The sequence below is a fragment of the Neodiprion lecontei genome, chromosome 1 (assembly GCF_021901455.1).
Source record: "Neodiprion lecontei isolate iyNeoLeco1 chromosome 1, iyNeoLeco1.1, whole genome shotgun sequence".
NCBI lineage: Eukaryota > Metazoa > Arthropoda > Insecta > Hymenoptera > Diprionidae > Neodiprion > Neodiprion lecontei.
The window spans coordinates 11,169,305-11,191,561 of record NC_060260.1 but is presented as its reverse complement, the minus strand read 5'-3'; the positions used below and the strand labels follow the sequence as shown (position 1 = coordinate 11,191,561).

Genomic DNA, 22,257 nt, shown 5'->3' with positions numbered 1-22,257 from the left:
AAAATGCCGAAGGTAAAAGTTGTTTTAATTGAATCAGCCACTTTGTTGCCGGTCGGCGTCTGCGGCTCGAGTGATTTGCTTCCGTGACGGAAAACTGGGCAGGAATTAATAGCCGCTAGAAATAGCGGAGAAGAGACAAAACGGATTTGAATCGTTACTATCGCCAATATTCAACTGTTTTGCGGTGTGGCAGAAAATTGTTACAGACACTGTGCATATATGCACGACCATTATCGGTTGCGCTTGAATTTTCTCGTTCATTTATACAGTTTCAATCGGCTCGAAATTCCTCTCGAGACGAGGGTCGAATTGTAGTTTAACCGCCGCGAACCGCTGCAACAATAAGAGCATTGTTACCGTCGAATTAGAAGACGGCAAACTGATGGGCTTAATTCAATCCTGGAACGATTTGTAACTGTCAATCGAGTCGTGTGAATGAGTCGGCTAAAGAATAAGTGTATGCGACTTGTTGAATCGGAGGGTTTCAGTGTGAGTGTAATCCATGCGAGATAAATTATGGTTTAGATGAATGATCAACGTGTCTCGGGGTGTGGGAAATACTTGCGTTGCTTTGGCTCTCAATTCCTGATTCTTATCTATAACGCGTCAAAATCTGTATCCGTAACATCGTAAAATATACAAGTTTTAAATCTTCAACAAAAATTTGTGTCAAGTTTGATATTTTTATGCTCTTTCGTATCCTAATTTATTTCAAGCTCCAAGTTCAAAGTAGCACTTGCCAGTGATTAATTTACTAAAAAACCATTCATTTGCTTGTCAACAATCGAGAGCGAGATCCTAAAACACTCACTTCAAGATAATGGAATCAACAATAATAACGTAATCGTTTTTTGGGGAAAAACATATTCATGTCGGTAAAACATTGAAAATCGATTTAGTGCCTGTAAAACCGAAAGCTCAAATTGAACGGAACATGGCTATCTTTTATGCGGAAAATTTCGTTGTAAAATCCTGTAAGTTTTAGAGTTTTTCATTGAGCCATTTCGGAGATCATCGAGGGAATTTGTCGGACAGACCGATAGACCGGCATTTTTTTCTAGAGGTTCGAAAACGTAAAGATTCGTTAAAATTAGAAAAAGTGATCCTCGACCGATATCAATATTTTTCTTAGATCGCCAAAGGTGATGAAAAGCCAAGACTGCGATTAAATTCTCATGCGACCGAAGTCGTCAAACTCAAGCTTGATTCCATCCAGCGTCCTTTTGACGTTTTTTTGCCGAGATTTTCAGTGTCGGAATGAATGATAATCATAATTTTTCACTTGCTGGGCGTTAATTTTTTACGGGATGATTTACTACATAATTTATTATTTTATTACATATTTATAGTTGAATCGCTTGAAACGCGTTGTTGCAATTTTTTTTAGGTAAGCATTTCGATACCAGGACTAATTTTAACCCTTGCAGCTATGAAAACTTCCGCATTACTTACACGGGGTTACTCGAACCACAGCCAACTTTGGAACGTTATTACTGTACGCGATACATACATTGGGTCTCTGAGACCCCAAAGTTTTTTCAATCATTCTTCATTTTACTCGCACGAACAACCCTGATTCAAGCACGCTGACGATAAAATTGTACGTGAAAGTCGATTCTCGATTCAACTGGATCCCATGTCAGTGAGTGGGATTAAAAGTAAGCCTGACCCAACAAACATTAGTCCTTATCCTAAAGGGAGGGAAAATTGAGAACTAAATCGAATACGATCCAACGAATGTTGAACCCGTCTCATTGTCGGATAAAACCTGGAATCGTCGTGAGAATTCCTGTGAATCGACGTAATGCGATGAAAAATATTTACGAATTGAAGAAGCCGTGCCAAGTTTTTAAAGTCGTATAGTGCAAAGACAAAATAATACGACACGTCTACGAGACGCGTACTCGAGTACTAAACATTTATGTAGGCGTAGCCATTCCAGAGGTAACGTATGAAAATTGTAGTGCGTAAGACACGCAGAAATTGTTTCGCAGAATGTTAACGTCGAGAGGCAAGTATAAGCACGGAATGTGGATGAAGAATTTTGAAACATCCATGAAGGAAAAATAAGGGAAAGCATGAAGAATGAGAAAAAAGAAAGGAAAAAAAATAGAAAAAAAAGTGAGAGAACGTACATCGGAGGTGAGGAAAAGATGCGGACTAGGGTAAGCTGTGTGAGTCAGGCGGGGCCAGATATTTTTACCCTAAGCAAAGCCTTGAAATATTTCAGCGCTCGAAATATTTCTTCAAGAATCTCATACATCTAGTCTGTACGCTGCGTAGACCGACGAAGTTTCGTTAACCAGAATGTACAATCTATCCCGGGTGAAAAACTTGTAAGAATGACATTCACGAATAGCTTTTGAAGGTTTTTAAAATTCCTGAGTCATTGTGCTTGAAGTTGCGAATTTGAAAAGTTCCTGAAGCGCCTAATTCCGTATTAATTGGCGGCGGAACTAGAAGTGAAGAAATCAAAGTGTTACGAAACAACAATGTTTGGAATGGCCGGAAACCCGGCGGCACAAAGTTTCGAAATGCAAGATTCCCAATATTCGAGTTACGATAGATTAAAGTTCCGCAAAGTAAAGTTCGGATTCAGCAAAATTTCGAAAAATAAAGTTTTGTTTGGAAAATTAAGATGTACTCACACAGCGTAGTTTTCTCAACGAGTGGGTGCAAAAAATTAGAAAAACCGAAAATCAGAATGACCGGGATTCTGAAAATCAAAATATTGAACATCTAAAACAAAGAAAGATCGAAGGGATGAAATTTCACCGAACCCAAAATTGACAGAATTTTGATTTCACATTTAAATATCAAGTGAAACACATTTAAACGTATTAGATGAATTTTGCCGATGACACGTAAAATGTAACAATCAATACTGTGTAGAATGTTATATTTCACAGTACGTTTCATCATTATAATACAAACCAATTGAATGACTGAAAATACGACCATCAAGTTTGATTCAAATCTTTTCTCATTGAAATCCTTTTCTTTCATAAAATGGTTCCTTTATTTATCACGAGATTGATTATTATCGCATTGTTTTATGCGTTTCACAGCAATTTGTGAGAAATTTTCTGTGAACGTCGTATGAACTGTGTTTTCAAATTTTACGTATGTTCTTCCGGAAAACTAATGCGATCAAAGAAAACGGGACGTGTAAATTTTTTACGCTCGTCATTAAATGTAAATTAATGTAAATTTCACATTTTTCAGCGAGTCGTAATCAGTTTCGAAGTCATCGCGTGAGTTTGCCAATAATTGAAATTTCGAATTTTTCTCAATAGAAGCACATGTTCAACAAAATGGGATATTACAATTTTTCACGTTCATCGATTGAATGTAAAATTGTGTAAATTTCAAAAATTTTTCATCCAAAAGTGTTGAAAAAAGAAAGGATGAGATCTTTACACCACTTATTTGAACCAAACGCGTGTGACTCTCGGTCAATTTCGTCATGTAAGTTTTCAGAAACGCGTGTCTCGTAGAAATGCCCGATGTTTGTCGAAGATCAAACAGTCGATTACCGATGTTCACTGGCCACGTTACAATTGGCACGCGTTTCTCATTACGCAATGTGTTTACGCTTGCGTTGAAAACCGAGCTCTGAGCAGCCGGCGCGCTCCGAAGCATTTGGGACGCGCGAATCCAGCGAATGGGACGTTTTCAGCATTGAGAAATCCTGTCATTATCGTACTGAGTATCGATCCCGCGTATGAACTAGAATGGAAAGTACGGGGAAGAAAAGACTTGATCTGCGTCTGATAAAACGTAGAATCAACCCCCGAGATAAAAAGAAAATGTGAAATATCAAACAGATACTTTGAACCCCTGAATCCTTGCTGGGATTAATTAGCATTTATAATTACAAGTGAGGATGATAAAACGAAAGTATTGCGAAACAAAGGATTGAAGGTATGCCACCGAGCCTAATCGAGTCCCCCTAATGCATGCAGAAATAACGTGAAAATTATAAATTGTCACTTTGGAACGCAAATGGTTAACACTTCGTTCAAATTTGATGGTAAATAACTCACGTTGTTTATAAATTAATACTGTGTTAACTTCATAAGACGTTTTCTTGAATTGGTCAATTATCGGCGAAATCTGTATATATGTAGAATTGTTATAATGTTAAATGTGCTGTCGTGATTTGAAATCTATCTCAGGAAGCTCATTGCAATGATTGAAGTAGTGAAAAAATGAGTTAAAAACAATTTCTTTTGAATGAAAAATAGTGATTAACCCTTGAGGCATTACAAAACAGAAGAGGAATAATAGAACCTCTTTACAATACCAAGATATTAAATTTTTGTAACAGAATTTATCAGTTTTTGAATGTTTCCGTGCAAGAAATACAATTGTTACAAATCGAATTGCAATCCTTCAGTCTTCGTTTAATACATGTTTCCGTTTGCCTACTTATCGACTAGACTCACAGATGATTCATCTCCAAATATGTTATAAGTTATGCTGTTTTCAGTACTTGGACATTTTCACTAAGAAAGAATAGTAACGGATACTAGACTTTCCGGTAACAGCTAGAAAACTAATTTTCATTTTGTACCTAGAACTATATTTTTCGATTGTGGTAAAAAATGAAAATAGTTAAGGACTGAGCGGTAACCGGAACTAAAAATTTCTCTCAGTGTATCCTGAATATAATATGTACAATGAATTTCGTAAACAAAATTATTAAAGCTCTAATAAAAATCTATTTCAAATAATGCATTTTTATGCATTAAACTGTTTCTCCAAGCAGTGTAGTAATACAAGTGCTTTCATTAAATTTATAAATAAAATTATTTCTAGAACTGTAGTAGATAACTAAAACAATTCCTTCTGTTTTTGATACATTCACGCAAGCGAGAATACGATCGCAGTCTCTCCTTCCGTACAGAGATGTTAAATTCACGGCCCTCGCCAGATTTCAAGAACGAGCGTCTAAATCACTCTGGATACTAGAAAACAAAATTATGGCGCATACCTGTTATAAATTTCATCCGGATCGGTTCATTCGCTTTCCGAATAAACAATATTACAAATGTTATTTTTCAGTCTTTACGGCACAGATGGCCTTCAGATCTACACATATACCTCACTCGCGGTGGAGAAAATGTTAAATACGAATTTTAAAAATAGCGCACTAAAGCCGAGATTCTCAACTTTGATGTCAGTGGCCCATGGTTTGTAAATTTTTCGCTTATCCTGGTGGGGGTAGAATAAAATTCTGCAAAATTTTCATTTTGCGAAATTCCGCACCGCTGTGATTGTCAATTATGAGATACTCGTATCCAATTCGATAGAAATTGAGCAGGCGATAGATTGGAGGAGAAAAAAACCACTGACACTATTTTTCATAACGTTATAAGTTGTAATTATAAGATTAATTTCGTCCTTCACCCCTTACATCAATAAGAGAATGAAATTCATCGAACCTGAACATAAAACTCGAATGTATTTTCTTCGGGAAGGAAATTTTTTGTCTGGAGAAAGAAATATTTTTGTTTATTTCTATTCTTCCGTAATTTTTTTGCGAGGAGGAAATGGTCCCGTACAACTTGACGCACAATGTCGCAAAAAAGCTTGAAGCTCATGTCCGCATCTATACTCTAGTCGCGGGCATATAGGTATGTAAAATGTATACCTCTGAAATTCATTGGCGAAATGCCAAAGCTTATATCTACGCTGCCTCGAATTCACTGCCCTCTGTAATGTACGCTTCGTCGAAAATTACGAAACGCGCAAAAACCATCTCATATAGGCAACGTCGGTGAAAGGAACCGATAATAACTATTAACGCATCGCTGTGCATATTATGCGAAAACTGCAGTACTTTACGAATCCATAGTCTTGCTCCTTAAACACCGGAGGGAAGAGAACTATTAAAAACTCCTTAGAAAGTTAATTAATTTGAAAACTTCGGGAAGTTATTCATCATCCCCACAGCAGTGGGAAAGCCTCAGAAACTTCGTTAATAAACCAGTGATTAAAATACATTTAAGAAATATCGTACCGAATGAGCTCCGAAGTTATATGTAGTAAAAATTCGCATATAGCATGATTGGTGAACAGTCTGTGTAAAAAATTTTCAGTTCCGAATTCATGACTTCTAATTTTTTATTCATTTTCCAAAATCAACTCTTCAAGGTTTTAATAAATACATGCCAAAACAAACGTCCAAAATGTACGTGCTTTCTAAATGCGTTCGCAACTCGGTTGCCAAATTGGGCGATAGCCCGTGGAATAAATTTTCATCAGATTTGCTAAAGTGTTCGGTGAGGGAATTGAAGCTGTATTAATCTACTTGGCTGGATATTCTGCGGCCAAATCCGTTTTATTCGCAAGATGACCAGCAAAGATTTCACGTTTTCACTTAATTAGAATAAATGTAATTTTTTGCAAACAAATAAGACTTGTTGTTGACTTGTAGATCGACACATGTTACGTGTTGTTGGGAGAAATCTTCTTTTTTTTTTGTTGCATTTTCAGTTTTACAAGAATATTGTGAGTTTTTAACCATATATTGCCAATTAGTGTACGTAGAGTATTGAGGGATTCCTCGATAGATATGGAAAGACATAAGATGGTTCGATAAAAAATAAAGCCAAAAGTCAACAATGGTATTCAGGAAGACGAGGGTTCAGACAGTCAACCATCTCTTATCAACGTGCATTTTTTCAACACAGCATTTCCACACCGATGACATAATACGCAAAAACATTTTTCATTCTGTTTTCATTATTTCATCTTCGAGGAAGAAAAGTTGTGTATGTGCAAAAAAATGTCGCAATGCGAAATCGCATTTTATAGTTTTCTTTCTTTATATCTATTTATTTACTTAGTTTGGCAAATCGGTTAATGAATCTCATACATTATAAATAAATACTGGTTTCCCACGAATCTCAACTGGTTACAAAATTAAAATTTTGAGTTTTTAATATTTCCCGTGATTAATACTCGTGCTTCGCACAGATCGGTTCTGTTAGAAAAAATTCAACACACCAACCAATCACAAGTTTAACGAGTGTTTTACCGGTGACAAAGTTGAGGAATTTAGTTCTACACATTTAATGTACAATTTAATTAAATTTTTAACATTACACGACATAAGGAAAAGAATTCTGTTCGTTAGGGGAACAAGATTGAAACACTTGAATTACTTTTTCGGGAGCTTTCATAAAATGATTAAAAAATATTTTCTTTAAAATTAAAATATGTTCTGATCAAATAATAAATTCAAATGGGTTCCGAAAAGGATATTGAAACTTTTTCCGTTACGTAAAGAACAGTGATGTATTCATTATAATAATAAAAATCCTACGGAATTTGTTATAAACTTTCTCCTTTCATCAAAGTTAGCTCATTATACATACACTGGGTCTTGGGGGTGATAAAAGTAGGCACGAAGTTTCATTGTGTTGAATTACGGTGCCTGTTTATAATTCGGCAGCCTGCTGCGGTTGAATGAAATCAAAGTACGTATTTTTAAGCTCAAATGCAGGATTTCGTAACGAGGCAAACATACTGATGAAATATTCAAGAGCGTTTTAAAACTGGGCCACAATAAATACAGCTTGCAAGCTCAGCTTCCGGTTGGCGAAACTGACGTAGGGAGACGGTTGAAATTCTGAGATAAATATAAAGGCAGATGGGCAGGGATTTCCATGCGTTATTGCTGGCCAATGACCATTATTATGCCCACTCGAAATAAAACGAGGGTAGGTATATTTTATTTTAACGATTACCGCTCAAACAATTTCTACGCACTTATTCACGTCCTGATTTATTGACCGTACCATTTATTGATCCGAACCTTGCACGGCCATATTTAATCGTGCTGGTTTAAAAGTGTAGCGAACATCCGCTCGGCATTGAGGGGCTACAAAGGCTCTCGTGAAACGACGGAAGCCTCCCGGGATCTGAGCCTCGGTTATGATAACGAAGGAGAGAAGCGATTAAAAATTCAGGACTCTGAAATGAGAAATGTCCTCGCATTGCCTTTAAAATTTGTCGCTGTCGTGTGAGGAAAAAGCGTCATCGTTATTTTCCGAGCTGTATTTTTACGAAGCATTTTCCTCGTGAGCTATGAATAAAAAATGTGAAATCCCTGCGTTCTAAATATAATTTTTGTCTATATCAATGAAATATTTCGTTAGTCATAAGTTGAAAAGAGCAGACGCGTTGTTCAGATAATACTGCGAATGAAAATCTAGTTTCAAAACCCATGGTCGAAAAATTCGACGATATTGGTGTCGGGAAAATTATTAACAATCAGGCGGAATCACACGGTTCCATGAATCGACCTGGGTGCAATTTACCGGTACAGAAGAGGAGTATGCTGGAAGCGCCTCCGGTTCCGAGGGTGACAGGAGCGCAAATGATTGGGTGATTATCGCGGTTCGCTGCCTTCAACGTGCACATCCCTTCGGTTTCGAACGATTGAAATGAAATGGAACAGGACGGAAAAGGACGGAGTGATTTTTACCACTCGTTGAAAATTCCAACTGCCGTCGCACCCATCGCACGGAGAAAATGTTCCGATTCCATATACGATTGTCGTGGAATGTACGTTTATTTCCTCTAATACTTCTGCGAGACTGTCGAGAAGAAAATGAGAACGTTACGAAATTGGGTCCTTAGATCTCTTGAAATACGATATTGGTAAAAGCTGTCTTGTTTGCACATTTTATTTTTCGCTAGATGACCGTGTGAAAAGTTTTATTTATTTAAGAGACAACGTCAAACAACAAAAAATCGGGAATGTGTTATTTTTTATTTATTTATTTTTTTGAAAACTATTCGACCGATTAAGAAAGCGTTTGAAAAAATATCTTCAAATTGGAGATATTCGTTTTTGCTTTTTCGCAAAACGCCCTCGCCATTTTGCGTTTGCTATCTGTCGTATCACTTGACTACAGTATAGTATTTTTTGATAATTTCCGAAGTGGAACAGGGCAATAAAAGTTAATGAAAGTAAAATCGAATATTTCGCAGTTTATTAAGGAAACGAAGCAAGGGAAATTCTCTAGCTCCGTTACATGAATGAGGATTTGAGGAAAGGGGACAATTTCCATATGGTTATCCGGCTATAAGCTTTTACCACTTTCGCGAAAGATTATCAAAACGTTGCGGTCTAGTCACTCAACTGCTGGTTGGTAAAAATTACGTTCTAAGCTGGAAGAAAAATTAAAAATAGTTTCCACGAATTTCGTACTTGAGTGTAAACTATTGTATTTACACGAAAGCTTGATGCAATCATTTTTGTTATGGTCGTGGTATTGATAATAATTTATGTTATAAGTTACTTTGACATCAAAGAGCATACAGTTGACTTTGTTAATTCAAATATTCCATCACTAACCAGACCGTAGGTATATGTATAATTATAAAGTGAATTTATATTCAGTTGAAATATAACGAAGTTTAAAGTTCTTCTATTTTTCGTGAAAGTCTACTCAATTACGAAATTCGAGGTCTTTGCAAAAGTGCTAACTTCAACACCGAAGAATACTCAAAATCCCTACAAATTACTTCCAACGATGTGGGTGATGTTGAAGGACGAGCCATAATCTGTGTTCCTTGCTAACTGTCCTCGGCGAGCTAACTGGGCACCGTACCATTGTACAGTGGAGAATAGCTAATGAGCCCAAAGCTATTATATAAGCAAACTCAATTTGATATCCTGGCGGATCGCAGCGCTAGTAATTAAACCCAAAAGGGTTAACATACGGTATTATTATATATATATATATATATTAATAATATATATATATGCACGGTTGTAGTGCCTTGCCGTGTTCAATTTCACCCGAATATTATCACCTTCACCCGCACAATCGAGGTATCCAAACGTGTGTGGGTATTAGGGTAACTGGGGTAAATACAAGCCCAGTTAACTCAAACGTCGACGACAATCGTCGTCTGCATTTCGAAGCAGCTTTCCAAGATGGAAAGTAAAAAGTTTCGCCAATTTTGGCAACTGTTGGTCATAGCAGCATGTGAAGTCAGCAGCCATATTTCAGCAGGGCACACAGTAATTAATTCATCCCGGTAACTTACCCGTCGTTAGACCAGCAGCGTCTCTCTTGCGGCGTCGTCGTCTGCGTCGTTGAGCTGGCTCGACAAAGTTCGAGGAGGACGTGTCCTCCGGTCTTTGAGGGTCCCTGGGGTCGGCCAGTCGGCGAGCATCCTCCTGTCGCTGCTTCAGCAGAGTGTAAACTCGCTTGAAATAGTCCCTTGTGATGTCCTCGTTAGACTGCGGCGTGAGAGTGACCTTCTCGTCATTCGGTCTCTCGCTGCCATCCACGATCTTGAAGGTGTCACTCTTCTTCACGTTAGAGTTGGCGTACAGGTCCTTGTACTCGGCGAAAGCGTTTTTCTGCATAGAGTTATAGCCGTAATCGGGTGAGTCGGTTTTCGAAAAGCTCTGGCCGCCATTTTTGGGTCCCACTTGACCAGCCTTGACGTTGTTCACCTGGACCTTGGATATGTTTGATGACTGCGGCTTCTCTCGGGTCTCCGCTTCGTCCAGGAGTAGGTAGTTCTCCTGTAGTTCAGTGGACGGATCGCAGTCGGTCGACTCTGGAACATGTTTCTCAGGTTCCACTTGCTCCTTGACTTCCGCTCCGTAGTCCATCCTGTTCTCACACACTCTGCAGTTCCCCCCGCGACACGCACTGTGTTCGGAATCCTTCCATCGGGGTCTCATCATGAAGTTCTCCTCCTCCACTCCCTGAGTAAGGTTCTCCGAATTCTTGAGCAGCCGCTCGTTCCGCTTTCGTTCCTTGTACTCCCGCCACGAGCGTTCCAAGTTGTCTTGGCTCTTAATCCTTCGCGGTGGATTCCCGCTGTCCTTATGGTCCGATTCGAGGCTGGTCTCAACGGCCTTAAGCAGAACGTCGCTTTTTGTTTTTCGGTACGCCTTTCGTCGGTCCGACCCAGCGGACGAGTTCTTCTTCTTGATCTCACTGTTGGTCTTCTTCATTTTCTCTCGTTCGTAAACGTCCTGATCAAATCTGATGTTCGCGTCACTCCTGACTTTTCGTGTACGGTAGTTCTGCCGGTCGTTCTGGAGATAATCAGAGTACCGCTTTCTTATTTCGTTCGGCTTTACGTCAGTGGTGGACTTGGATTTCTTCGCGTCCATTTTCTCCTTGATCTTATTCTGCAGGAACTCCTTTATCCTCGCGATTCCGTCTTGCCTCGAGTCCTCCGGCTGCTTCGTGTCGGTCCGCTTCTTGGTGGCGAGATAGTCCTTAAGCTGCTTGAGCTTGGCCTCGCGAGGAACTTTTTGCGGCTCTTCGTCGGATTCATCATGGGTCTCCAAGTACGCTCTCACCTTCTCACACCTTTCCCTGGCTATTTGCTCGGGCGTTTTCATCCCGACTACTTCCGGGGACTGGAGATCATCAACAATCTGTTTCCGGAGGAAATCACCGACCGAGTACCGCTTCGGGGACGCTGACTCGGACTCCTCGAGTTGTCTCAACGCCTTGTCGATTCCAGAGGAGTGCCTCTTCCTGATCCTTTTATCCCTCTTTTCCTTGGACACGAGACTCGCGTCACTGCGTGACTTCCTCGGTCGATATCCAGCCTCCATCGGACCATACTTCGAGCTGAACCCATCGATGTTTCTATTCCCGGACTTGGGCGGTACGGGGTCAGCCAAGCTTTCTGCGCGTTCATCGCGGGGGAATTTTTCATGGAGTTTCAAACCATCACGAAACGAGCCTCTGGCCCTTTGCGCCGTTCGCCCTGTCGTTTCGACGAGGAGGCGTCCGTCTTTGTCGAGGAACTGGACCACGGGTAGCGCATCAGCGGAAGTGGTCAACTCCCAGTCCCAGTGGAGCGGTTTGTCAAGTCTCAACTTAATCACTTCAGGGTCCGCTAAATGATCTTCGGTCGGAGACGCAGCGTCGACAGGACTCGAGGTTCTCGCGGTTATGCGAGGGTGTCTGGTCTTCATGACGAAACAAACTCGCTCAAGGTTGCTCAAAAGCTCACGTAAGATCGTCGGCACACGTGGGCGCAGTTAGCCTTCAGAAAAACAGACTTTTCAAATTCTCCGTGAATGTTTTCACGAATTGTTCGAAAGTCCAACGATGGAACTGCCAATCGCGAAGTTTGTCGAACTGTCACCTGATCTTATCGACGACTTTATTCAAAAGTCAAACTCCCAACAACGCTTCGAAGGTCAGCCGGGGTTATATAAGCACGAAGTCTGTTTACCCGATGTTGGCGAGGCGTCAAGCCGTCCAAAGATTCTTTCCAGACTACCGTGAGCCGCCAGTCACACACAATTTTAGATACACTTCGGTCACTGTTTTATAGATACTCGGCACTCCCTCCAGAGCTTTGGAATATAGAATAATTACTTACATTTTTAAGCTATGCAACGTGCACTCGTTTCGAAAAAAACCGTGAAAACTCGTCGATTCAATATTCGCTTCGATGAAAGAACAGACACACTCACTTCCGATGCTTGCGATTTTCGCTCACCGTTACCTCCACTTTTCGCGAAAACTAAGCCAAGAATAACACCAAAGTAACAATTCCAAATCTGGCACAAGAACCTCACTGTCAACTGTCAACATCCACGGTCGGTTTCGTCTCGGGATCGCTCGGTCGTTCGGACATTCAATCTCATCTCGTTTAACATATGACTGGCTCTGGACTGACCGAGCTGCGCTGGCACAGCCGGCGGTTCCGTGGGACGTGACGTCACTTTGCATCTGAAAATACACCCGAACCAATTCGCGGGTGGGGGTGGGACAAGAATGTCGACATGTTAACAGCCACGTCCAGCATTTACCCAGACCAGTCCCGATTCACCCTGCGCAGCATGTCTTCGCCTCGTTACTTTGACCAGTCAGAGAAAATTGTGGCCCTTTATGAAGCAGCTGGTAATCCATCATACAGTTATCATTTGTACACCTCTGATGGTTTTAATCAATATTCATTTTTCGCTGTGCACTGTGGAGTGATATTACGTGTAGTTCTACTTTGAATATATTTAACGTTTGCCACTCACACTGCCTTCGGTTTGTTTAGTTGGATAATATTCAAATTTTAACGACGGGTGTTATCAGAGAATTCGCGAGAAACTCGACGATATTTCAAAATAACTTATTGAGTACATGAGATAAGATTTCTTAAATTAGGAAGAGCTTGACAACCTTAATTGGTTTAGAATGCATCTGATACGGAAAAGCTATTGATTTCAACCGTAAAATTATTTTTTCAACCTCATGGAGCTTACGTCATATTTCTCAAACAATCTTGAAAGTATAATTATTCTTGAAATGAGAAAATGCGATGTTTTCTTTGAAATATATTTCTATTCTTGGCCGTTACTAATTCACTTATCTTGGCTCCGAAACCAAATTCCTATCAAATAATTTACTCATCGTTACCTTAAATTTAGCAAGAGTTGTTCAATTTCCAAAATCACAGGCATACTTAAGTGAGTGAGGAAAGATTGAGATGAAGCTTGCACAGAGAGTCAAGTTTTCTCTTATCTCGGCCCAGTCGGAAAAAAGAAGCTAAGCTTGTCATTCATTTTTTAACAACGAGCACGAAGTTATCTTCAATATGTAAATAACGAAGCCTTCAAGTTTTCAATACTGCAACTAATTCATTTGACTATAAGCACGAGGAAACTTAGAAAGAAATATAGGAGAATAATTCTCAAAAATCAAGTTCACCTATCAAATCTCATAAGATTTCATGAAAAATTGTAGGAGTGAAAATGAATTCTCCATATATTTGGACGATTGAGAGACTATCCGTTGCCTAACGTGACTATACCTTATCCAGGTATTATAATTACCAAATCCTTGATTAGCCAGCAGATATTGAAAAAGTTTACGGAAGCAGCGTCTAAAAAGAAAACAATTCAAACTCCATCGAGAATTCCAATGAAAGCAGCAGATGGAAAGAAAAAGAAGAGGAAGAAGAAGAAGAAGAAGAAGATGAAGCCACTGGAGCCAAACTTAGACTCGAGCTTTAAACATTTTCCACTTTGAAAGTTTTACGCAGGCGTCTCACGCTTTATTTTAATGAAAGCTATCGCCTTCTGGAATTATGTAAACATTTACCTCCATTCGCCCGCGCATATCTGCACGCATAAAAATACTTTGGATACCGAAACGCCAGGTCACAGAGAAAAATCTCGTTCAGAACCGCGAATCACGATCTGCCTTCATCGTGACCGAAAACAAAAACAAAGTCATTCGTTTCTCTGAACGAACGCGAAAGTCACATGTTGCAAATTTACTCAACATTTGTAAGGATCAAGAAGAAATTTGACCCGTTGAGCTGATTCGTGCTCGAGTAGACAAGTGCTTATCCCAAAAGTGGATTGAACCGTCGGACGCACTCTCTCATTCACAACTCCGTCGAAAGCCGCAAGCCTGTCACTTCCGGAGGCAGATCGGGCTGAAAGGATTTCACTGTTATGAGAACCGTTGAATTAGGTCAGAATCACGCAGTGATCAGGCCTCACGCCTAGTTTCTATGCAAATTTGGAATTTGGATCGGAGATCACAAGGGAAGAAACCAATTACCTCAACGGATCGATGACCCTACGATTTTGAACAATATTTTAGGTGAAAAGGAACTGGGAGACGAACAAAGTTCTTCGGAAATGGACCTATATTTACGGTGATCCTTTTGGATTATCTATCATCACAGAACTCGAAGCTTACTGTGAAAAGTTGCTGAAATCTAAGTTTTTCGAAACCCAAGTTGAAACTGAAACAAGAACCTCGTTTTCTACTCGGATACGGACTTGTCTCCAATTAGATGTAGTTTTTCATTCGGTTTGGAACGAAGTAAAACTAGAGCTACAAATACGAGAGTGCAAAAAACAAGAGGCTCAAGATATGAATTATTATGTTGGGACTACCCTCACGGTAAAAAACCCCCACTTGGGTGTAAATTCGTACCCCCAACTCATAGATAATACTAATTTCCCATAAGAAAAAAGTTAGGGGTACGAATTTACACTCTGTTTGGGTTTTTTCCGTGAGGTTATGGTATTAGGAAAATCTAATTATTCGCGTTTCCGTGCAATTTCAACAGTTTCTCTTTATTCAAACCATAAAGACAAATTGGGAAAGTCGATTTTAGAGCAAGTTATTTTCACTCTCAAAGTGGAGTACTAAAAGCTTTCAGTTTGCGATGTTAACATTGTTTTTCGCCGAGCGCGTTGCAAGGTCATCAAAGCCATAAAGTTTCTCACTGAGAGGTTTATTTTATAATTAGTTAAAACAACTGCTGTATGAAATTGCCTCACCTCTCCGAATCTTGTACTTTCTTTTTCTCTAGAGATATGTTCAAAGTCTTTAAATTGTTTCACGCTAAGAATTGAATTAATCCGGTACTTGAATAGCATCCCTGAATCCTCTGGGATCACGGTGATCCCATTGTGACGTAACTAGCCTTTGGTTGAAACGAAACTCCGCCATCCAGCCGGGTTGTTAATTACACCCACAAAAACAACTGGTAGAAGCACTCCGACAATCTACTAATCACCATAAACTGCGACAGTATACCAACAAGAATAAGACAAGAAAGTACTCTGCATTCGTATGGAAATTAATTCCGCCATCACACTTTGTGGATTTTTGAAATTAGGCTACGGTGGACATTTATTAAGGAACGTATAGTTTCTGGGAATACGAGCTTATAAAAAATGTAATCCACTTGAAGTTCGGTGAAAATGTAGCCAAAATTATAATACGGTAAAGAATTTTTCTGGGTTAACAATCTTCACATATTATGACTCGTAACATCAGGTGAATTTCGAAAATAGAATAATTTTTCAACCGAGAATCGTGTGTAAACCCGTTTCAGTGCCACATTTCAACGGTGGATGTTCATTAATTAAGGTTAACCTGGTTATCCGTTGAGCTAGAAATAACGGGGGGGAAAAATTGTTTGCCGTAAAATATTTTATTTCGTTTTATAGCCTCTCTTAAAACCCAACGAGGTCTGCGAGACTGAAGAAATTAATAAGCTTTAAAGTTGGAGTTGGTAGTTTTTCACATCTGACGAACAATAATTCACTCGAAGTCTTAAAAGCATGACAAATCGAGAAGTTATTGTAAAAAAAGTTCACGCTACAATCAACCTTGAACGAGTTTAAGAGAACCATAGCTATACCAATTCGATTTGACGAATGAAGAATCATAATAATTACTTGACGAAACACATTATCTTTCACAGGCATTGAACAAGAATCCGAGCCGGACGAAGTTTCAGACGTTCTGAAACTCGTTCGAGTTCATTGATCATCAACGGTTGGTGACAGCTGTTGTACAGCGATCAAAAAATCATTCTATTTTCAGAAAAATAGATCAACGATCACCAAAATTCGCAAGATGTAGATAAGCTTCGCTTCACTTACTTGGAATTTATTGCAGAGCTTCACTGTAACAATATCTTTGTCCAGACTCGCACTAATATCATGAGTATGGTTGTTGATTTCTCGTGTCGGTAGGAGAATCGAAATCAAAAGCCAAGAGATCAACGATTGAATAGAAAAATATACGAGGTTCGTTCCACGTTACCTGAACTCGGATCAGCGTACAAATCTGTAATTGAACAATAACCATCTCAATATAAGAATTTGGAGAAACTGAGAAAAGCTTGAAGTTGAGTTTCGAGGCACGCGCTGTACGGTTCTAGTCGGAGAGGTGAGATTGAGGAAAATGTACTTTTATACGGCACCACAATTTCCTCCCGGTTTGTGTGCCGCCCAATATCTCAGGGGAGTTCAGAGGAAAGAAAGAGAGGAAAAAGAGAAAAGCAAAATCGTGAGAGGAAACGAATGAAAGAATAAAGTTCCAAACTATCCCCACGGCAACATGCGAAGCAACTGGAAAAGTTTACTCTGGCCAAGCTTAGGCCGTGCGAATGGAAAACAAACAATCTATTTATAACCAGCTCTCAATCGATCCCGCGACTCTTTTATTTCCTACCCTTATTCCTTTAGGAGATGAAGTGCCCCGAAACGAATTGATCCTCGAAAAACCCCCAACCAACGCCTATCGGCTTCTCGATTGCTTCGGAAACAACTAACAAACCGCACCAGATTCACTGACGATCTGTATGGGGACCATATTATAACCATCGCCAAATTGGACACTCATGCCACGAGTGATGTTTCAATCCGCAGATGTGCACGCGTAAATTCTCCTCATTATGGATCCCTCTAACGGCGATTTCGGTGGGTATTCATGCAAATGCACCCAGTCCAATTGATCACCGTTAGTTTCTGATCAAACGTACAACATGTACGTCAGAAGCTCGTCCCTCTCATATCCCTGCAGCCGATACTTTGTACTTGATCGATTACTCGAGAACAGCAATCACCACATAAACCAAACCGCAATTATTGTGGTAAATTTATGGAGAAAAAGTTTATTATGGTTTTCTTTTTCGTTCAACTATGAAAGTATCTACTTAGGCAAGTTTCTAAGGACGATGGAAAACTACGCGTTTAAATGGGAATGAGAATTAAAGAGAAACAAAGAAACATCGTCATGTGTATGTGACCTTGTACAGCATCGAAAATAATAATTTATTTAGCAGTTAGGAATCATATTTGAACATACAGAAATTTATCTCAGGGCTGCAACTGTGTACAATAGATACTAAACAATGAATCAATAATTTTCTAGCCTAGGTTTACATGATATTCGTTAGTTGCTTATTAGGTCTTATTGTAGGTGCTACGGAGTGGTTTGGCTTGAAATCAAACTTCAGCTCTCTAACAATAAGTGCAACTTCTAACCAAGTAGTTTCAAAGCACAACGAACTTCGCGCTAAACGAAATAACGATTATTTTTATCCAATAAAACTATAATCAAGAAATAACATTATAAAATGTTGTATAGTCAACGATAAATCCATGAAACACTAATATCCTGCAGCTGTTCAACCTTACCGAATAATAATACAACAATTGCGTTTACTCTGTGTAATTATTCTCTGCGTATATGTATGCATAATAATTAATAGGTATTATATGTTTCTATAAAACGTAACTACAATATGCTTGACTAATAAAAATTTAATGACAGCGACGAAGAACAACATCGTTTTTCGTACTTTTGAATATGTGTTAAAAAATTGCACTCTGGAAAATGAATATCAACTGCAAAAGTACATGTGTAAATAATGGCCTAGGAGCAAAAAATTATCCGTTCACATATTGTATGAGTATAAATACTATTACGTCATACAGCAACGTTTGTCAAGTACAAGACCGTTTTACTGCGCTCCAATAATATGACTTAAGTACAGCTAGCCTAATTTTTTTTGTTTTTGTCTTTTTTTTTTCGTTCACTCACAGTTACAACAAATTCACTATTACGTTACACGGTGTGTATTATTATTATTTTTTTTCTTTACGTGGAATCAAATTAAAGGCTAACGAGTGCCTCCCAGTCAATAATCTCAATTGCGATCATCACAATTAATAATAAATAACTAACTCAGTGTTCCCCCCCCCCCAAGAGTCTAAGCCTCTGAGTACAATTTTAGAACAATTATTTTGTGAGGGGGACAGGAAAAACGAAAAATCAACGTATTACTGGTTCGCAATAACAGTATTGTTACTAAAATACAGCATCAGCGGATGGTTTGCATTTCTTGCATCCATCGGCATTACGATCAGTTATCAACATTTTCAATATAACGCCTTGAATCACGAGGTTTCAACAACCGACTAACTAACACGGGGGTTAAAATTCTGGGACTCGACTAAGATTGGTTCTATAATCAAAGATTAACGTCTCGTCTGTATCGGAGTAGCGTCGAAATATGTCAGACCTGTTACGCATAAGGGAAAACGGCTGTCCTTCCCCTCGACAAGGGATAATTCGGTAGATCAATCGGTTGGGATCGATATGGACGCAGTACAAACCTAGCTAAACGGTGCAGTAGAAAGTGTAACGTTCGTTGATTGTCGTGGCGGAAGATTTCGGAACCGATTGGGTTGCGGTACCTGAACTTGTGAGGTTCGTGGTTTCTCCCGAGGTTGGGCCATCCTGAAACAAACGAAAGCGGTCCGGAATATGATTAAAATGCTTTTTCTTCCTATTTTGCCAATTCTAAATCATCAACTGCAATAAATCAAAGTACCTACGTCAGCAAAAAATTTGGGATGGGGTGCAAGTTAAAGTAGGTTTCATTTTATCCAGACATTCATTTGAATTAAATATATATATACATACTTTTTTATCCAAATACAAACAGTGACTTCGCAAATTATACTCTGCGGAAAAGTAAAACGAATTCACTGCGAATATGTGACACGTAGCTCTTTTTAATGTTCAATGCTTTCAAATTGGTACTGATAGTTTTGATCTATAGTTAACGTCTGACTCGTGGTGGTTTTGGCATTGAATCAGAAACGTTGAATTTCTTGGATAATAATTAAATCGTCTTCAGTTCAAATTATTGTTGGGAGAATTGGATTCGATCTTGTGACCACTAGGGATTTAGGAACGACGTGTTAACTTCTGGGAAATTTAATATGGGTGTTACGTTGGGTCAGGGGAACAGTTGAGGAACAATTTCCGAGGATCATAAAGTTTCACCGCTATTGGTAGCCGGCCAAATCAAAGGGCGAGCCAACATTCTCTTACATAAAATACAAAGGGCACCTCAACAACAGGAGAGACTGCGAAGGGAAACTTTAAAGGAATTAAATTCGTCTCTAATGAATTGGTGAAGTTATATCCTACTGTGAAGTTGACATCACGTCGAATCATTTGTCTGGGCACAATTCGCGAAGATTTCTCTGTTAAAGCCAGCGAGTTTTTAGATTCCATTTTACGTATTCGTACGAATCATTCGAATACGTCAATCTTTTGCTGTTCGGTTAACACAATGCACAATTTGTTTCTTGCAAAACATTCAAAACTTCTTTGAAATTAAACAATGAACTAGTTTGACGCTTTCAATAGTCATATGCTAAAAAATGATCTCGTACGAAATTTGATACAATTTTTATTCTTAGACTTCACTCCTTTCTTTTAGTCAACGTCAACATGTTTGGCTGTCGTTTCTGGCTCGGAGTTTCAGCTTCTTTACGAACTTTATTCATTTTTTGTTTGGCAGTGAGCAATTAGTCATATTTCTTGTACGAATTTAGCGTCAAATAAATTTTATCCACAAAAACAATTCGATTCATTTTGATCTTCAGTTACGTACATGCGATACTTAGACTTGGAGATGTGTGCTGAATTTCACGGGTTATCTTACGAAAAAAAAAAAAACAATACAAGACTGATCCGATTCTCTAACAACGCTATATAATGTACATACTAGCGGTGAAAAAAATGACAATTACGAAGAAGAGAATATGAATAATCAACCTGGTTTCCTGGCGAGATCCTTGGAGCGGCGTTGGATGTTTCTTGAGAAACCCTCTCAGCCGGCTTCTCGGAGTACCCAGACGACCTCGTTCCAGATTTTTCTCTCCGCTCTTCATCAATTTCACAAAGTTTAACTAACGGCAAGCCACACTGCCGGGGAGTCGCTGTTTCGTCCGAAATGGGTTTGTTTGATTTATCGAATACGTGTTCAGTCGGCTGATTTACGATCGTTGGTTTTTGATCGCGCTGTGCAGGACCGTTGTACTGATCTTTCCGCATTTGCTTCCTCGTAACGATCGTGTATTTTACATCGTTCTCTATCTCAACTTGTATCGGCTTAGCCGGCGTCTCGACAAGATTCTTCGAATTTGTTTTCTCCCCCGAACTCTCGATATCCAAGGTTTTCCCAAATTCTTCAACTCTTATCTTCGGCAGCACAACGCCGGAAGCATCTTTACAATTTTCACTGACGTTAAAACCGATGCTAGTCTCGCCCTGAATTTCGTAGAATTTAACGAAGCTTCTAACACTACCGGGAATTATCGATAAGACTTTTTTGGATTGGTCGGTACTTACATCTACGGGTGTCATGGCGTTATTGTCGTTATTATTATTATTATTATTATTCTTGTTATTATTATTATTATTGTTATTGTTAATATTAATATTATTATTAGATTTGAGGACTATGGCACACTTATCGACGCCAATTCTTGGCTCTAACTCTACCTTGTTTCTGTTATTGTTGTTCGTTACGTCGCTGCTACCGTAATCGTCGTTGTCCTTGTATTCCTCCGCCATATTTTCTCTCTTCTCGTTCGATCCCTCAGCATATTCAACAACCTTGTCTTCTGCCTCCTGCTTCTTGTCACCCTCACGTACGGTAATATTATCAACGTATTTAATATCGATAAGTTGATCAGTCTTTTGACTACAGTCGTAATTGCTGCTATTTCGAGGTTCGCTTCGAGGTATAACAACCCTCGACTCATCCTCAATTGGTTCTTGTTCGCTTACATTACATTTAACAACTTTACTATCTATGACACTATCTAAATTGCAATTCGACGTAACATTCGACTTCCCATCCGCCTCATCCTTCTTCTTCGAATCAATATTCAAGCTACCAGCCCTCTCTTTATCTCCTTCATCATTACTGCCGAGCCGCGATTCGGCCCGCTGTTTCAATCTTATACCACTAAAACTGCTCGAGAGCTCACCAAGCAGTCTACTTTTCGCTTCAATCGCAGCACTAGCCCGCACCTCATCCCCGTCGATTCTACACCCCGGAATCAAACCCTTCGGGTGCGTTGCGACGACTTCGCAGGCGCTCCATTCTTTCGACTCCTCTTTCACCCGCAGCATGTCCATCAGGAATGAACTCCGCCTGACATTCTCCGGAGTCGATTCGTCGGTCCCTCTTCTCGGTGTCTCGTTCTCCAAGCCCTCATCCTCCCTATCCCTAAAGGCACTATCCGTCGGTACTTTCTCGACGTCGGCCATGACGAGGATCGTCTGAAAATCGGTGTTGGACGAATTGGTCGAGTCCTCGGAAGGACCAACGGAGAGTATCGAGTCAAAGGGAACATCGCCGAACTCGTCCTTGGCGAGGTCGCTCTCCGTAATCGGTGCAAAATCCTCCGTAGGAAGAGACTCGACGTTGTGAAGACTGTCAAGCTCGGTGACTTTCCCAGCGTCGACTTCTTCAGGCAGATCGATGCGGAATCGAACCCTTGACGGCGTGCGACTGGAGGTAGAAATCGAGCGGTCCTCGTCTTCCTCGTCACGGTCGAAGGTGTTGTCGCCGAAGAGGATGAGCCTGGTCGCGGGAGGCTTGCGTATCTGCCGCCTGTCGACG

The 22,257-nt window shown here is 39.7% G+C and overlaps 1 protein-coding gene across 1 annotated transcript in view; it reads right to left on the bottom strand.

Moving 5' to 3' along the window:
- LOC107221884 overlaps positions 1-12,671 on the bottom strand; it is a 169,943-nt gene extending 157,272 nt beyond the window's left edge. The window contains exon 1 of the mRNA XM_046740545.1: positions 10,072-12,671. Coding sequence (XP_046596501.1) covers positions 10,072-11,977 — 1,906 coding nt within the window. The 5' untranslated portion in view covers positions 11,978-12,671. The remainder of the gene's footprint in view (positions 1-10,071) is intronic.
- Positions 12,672-22,257: the final 9,586 nt, after the last annotated feature.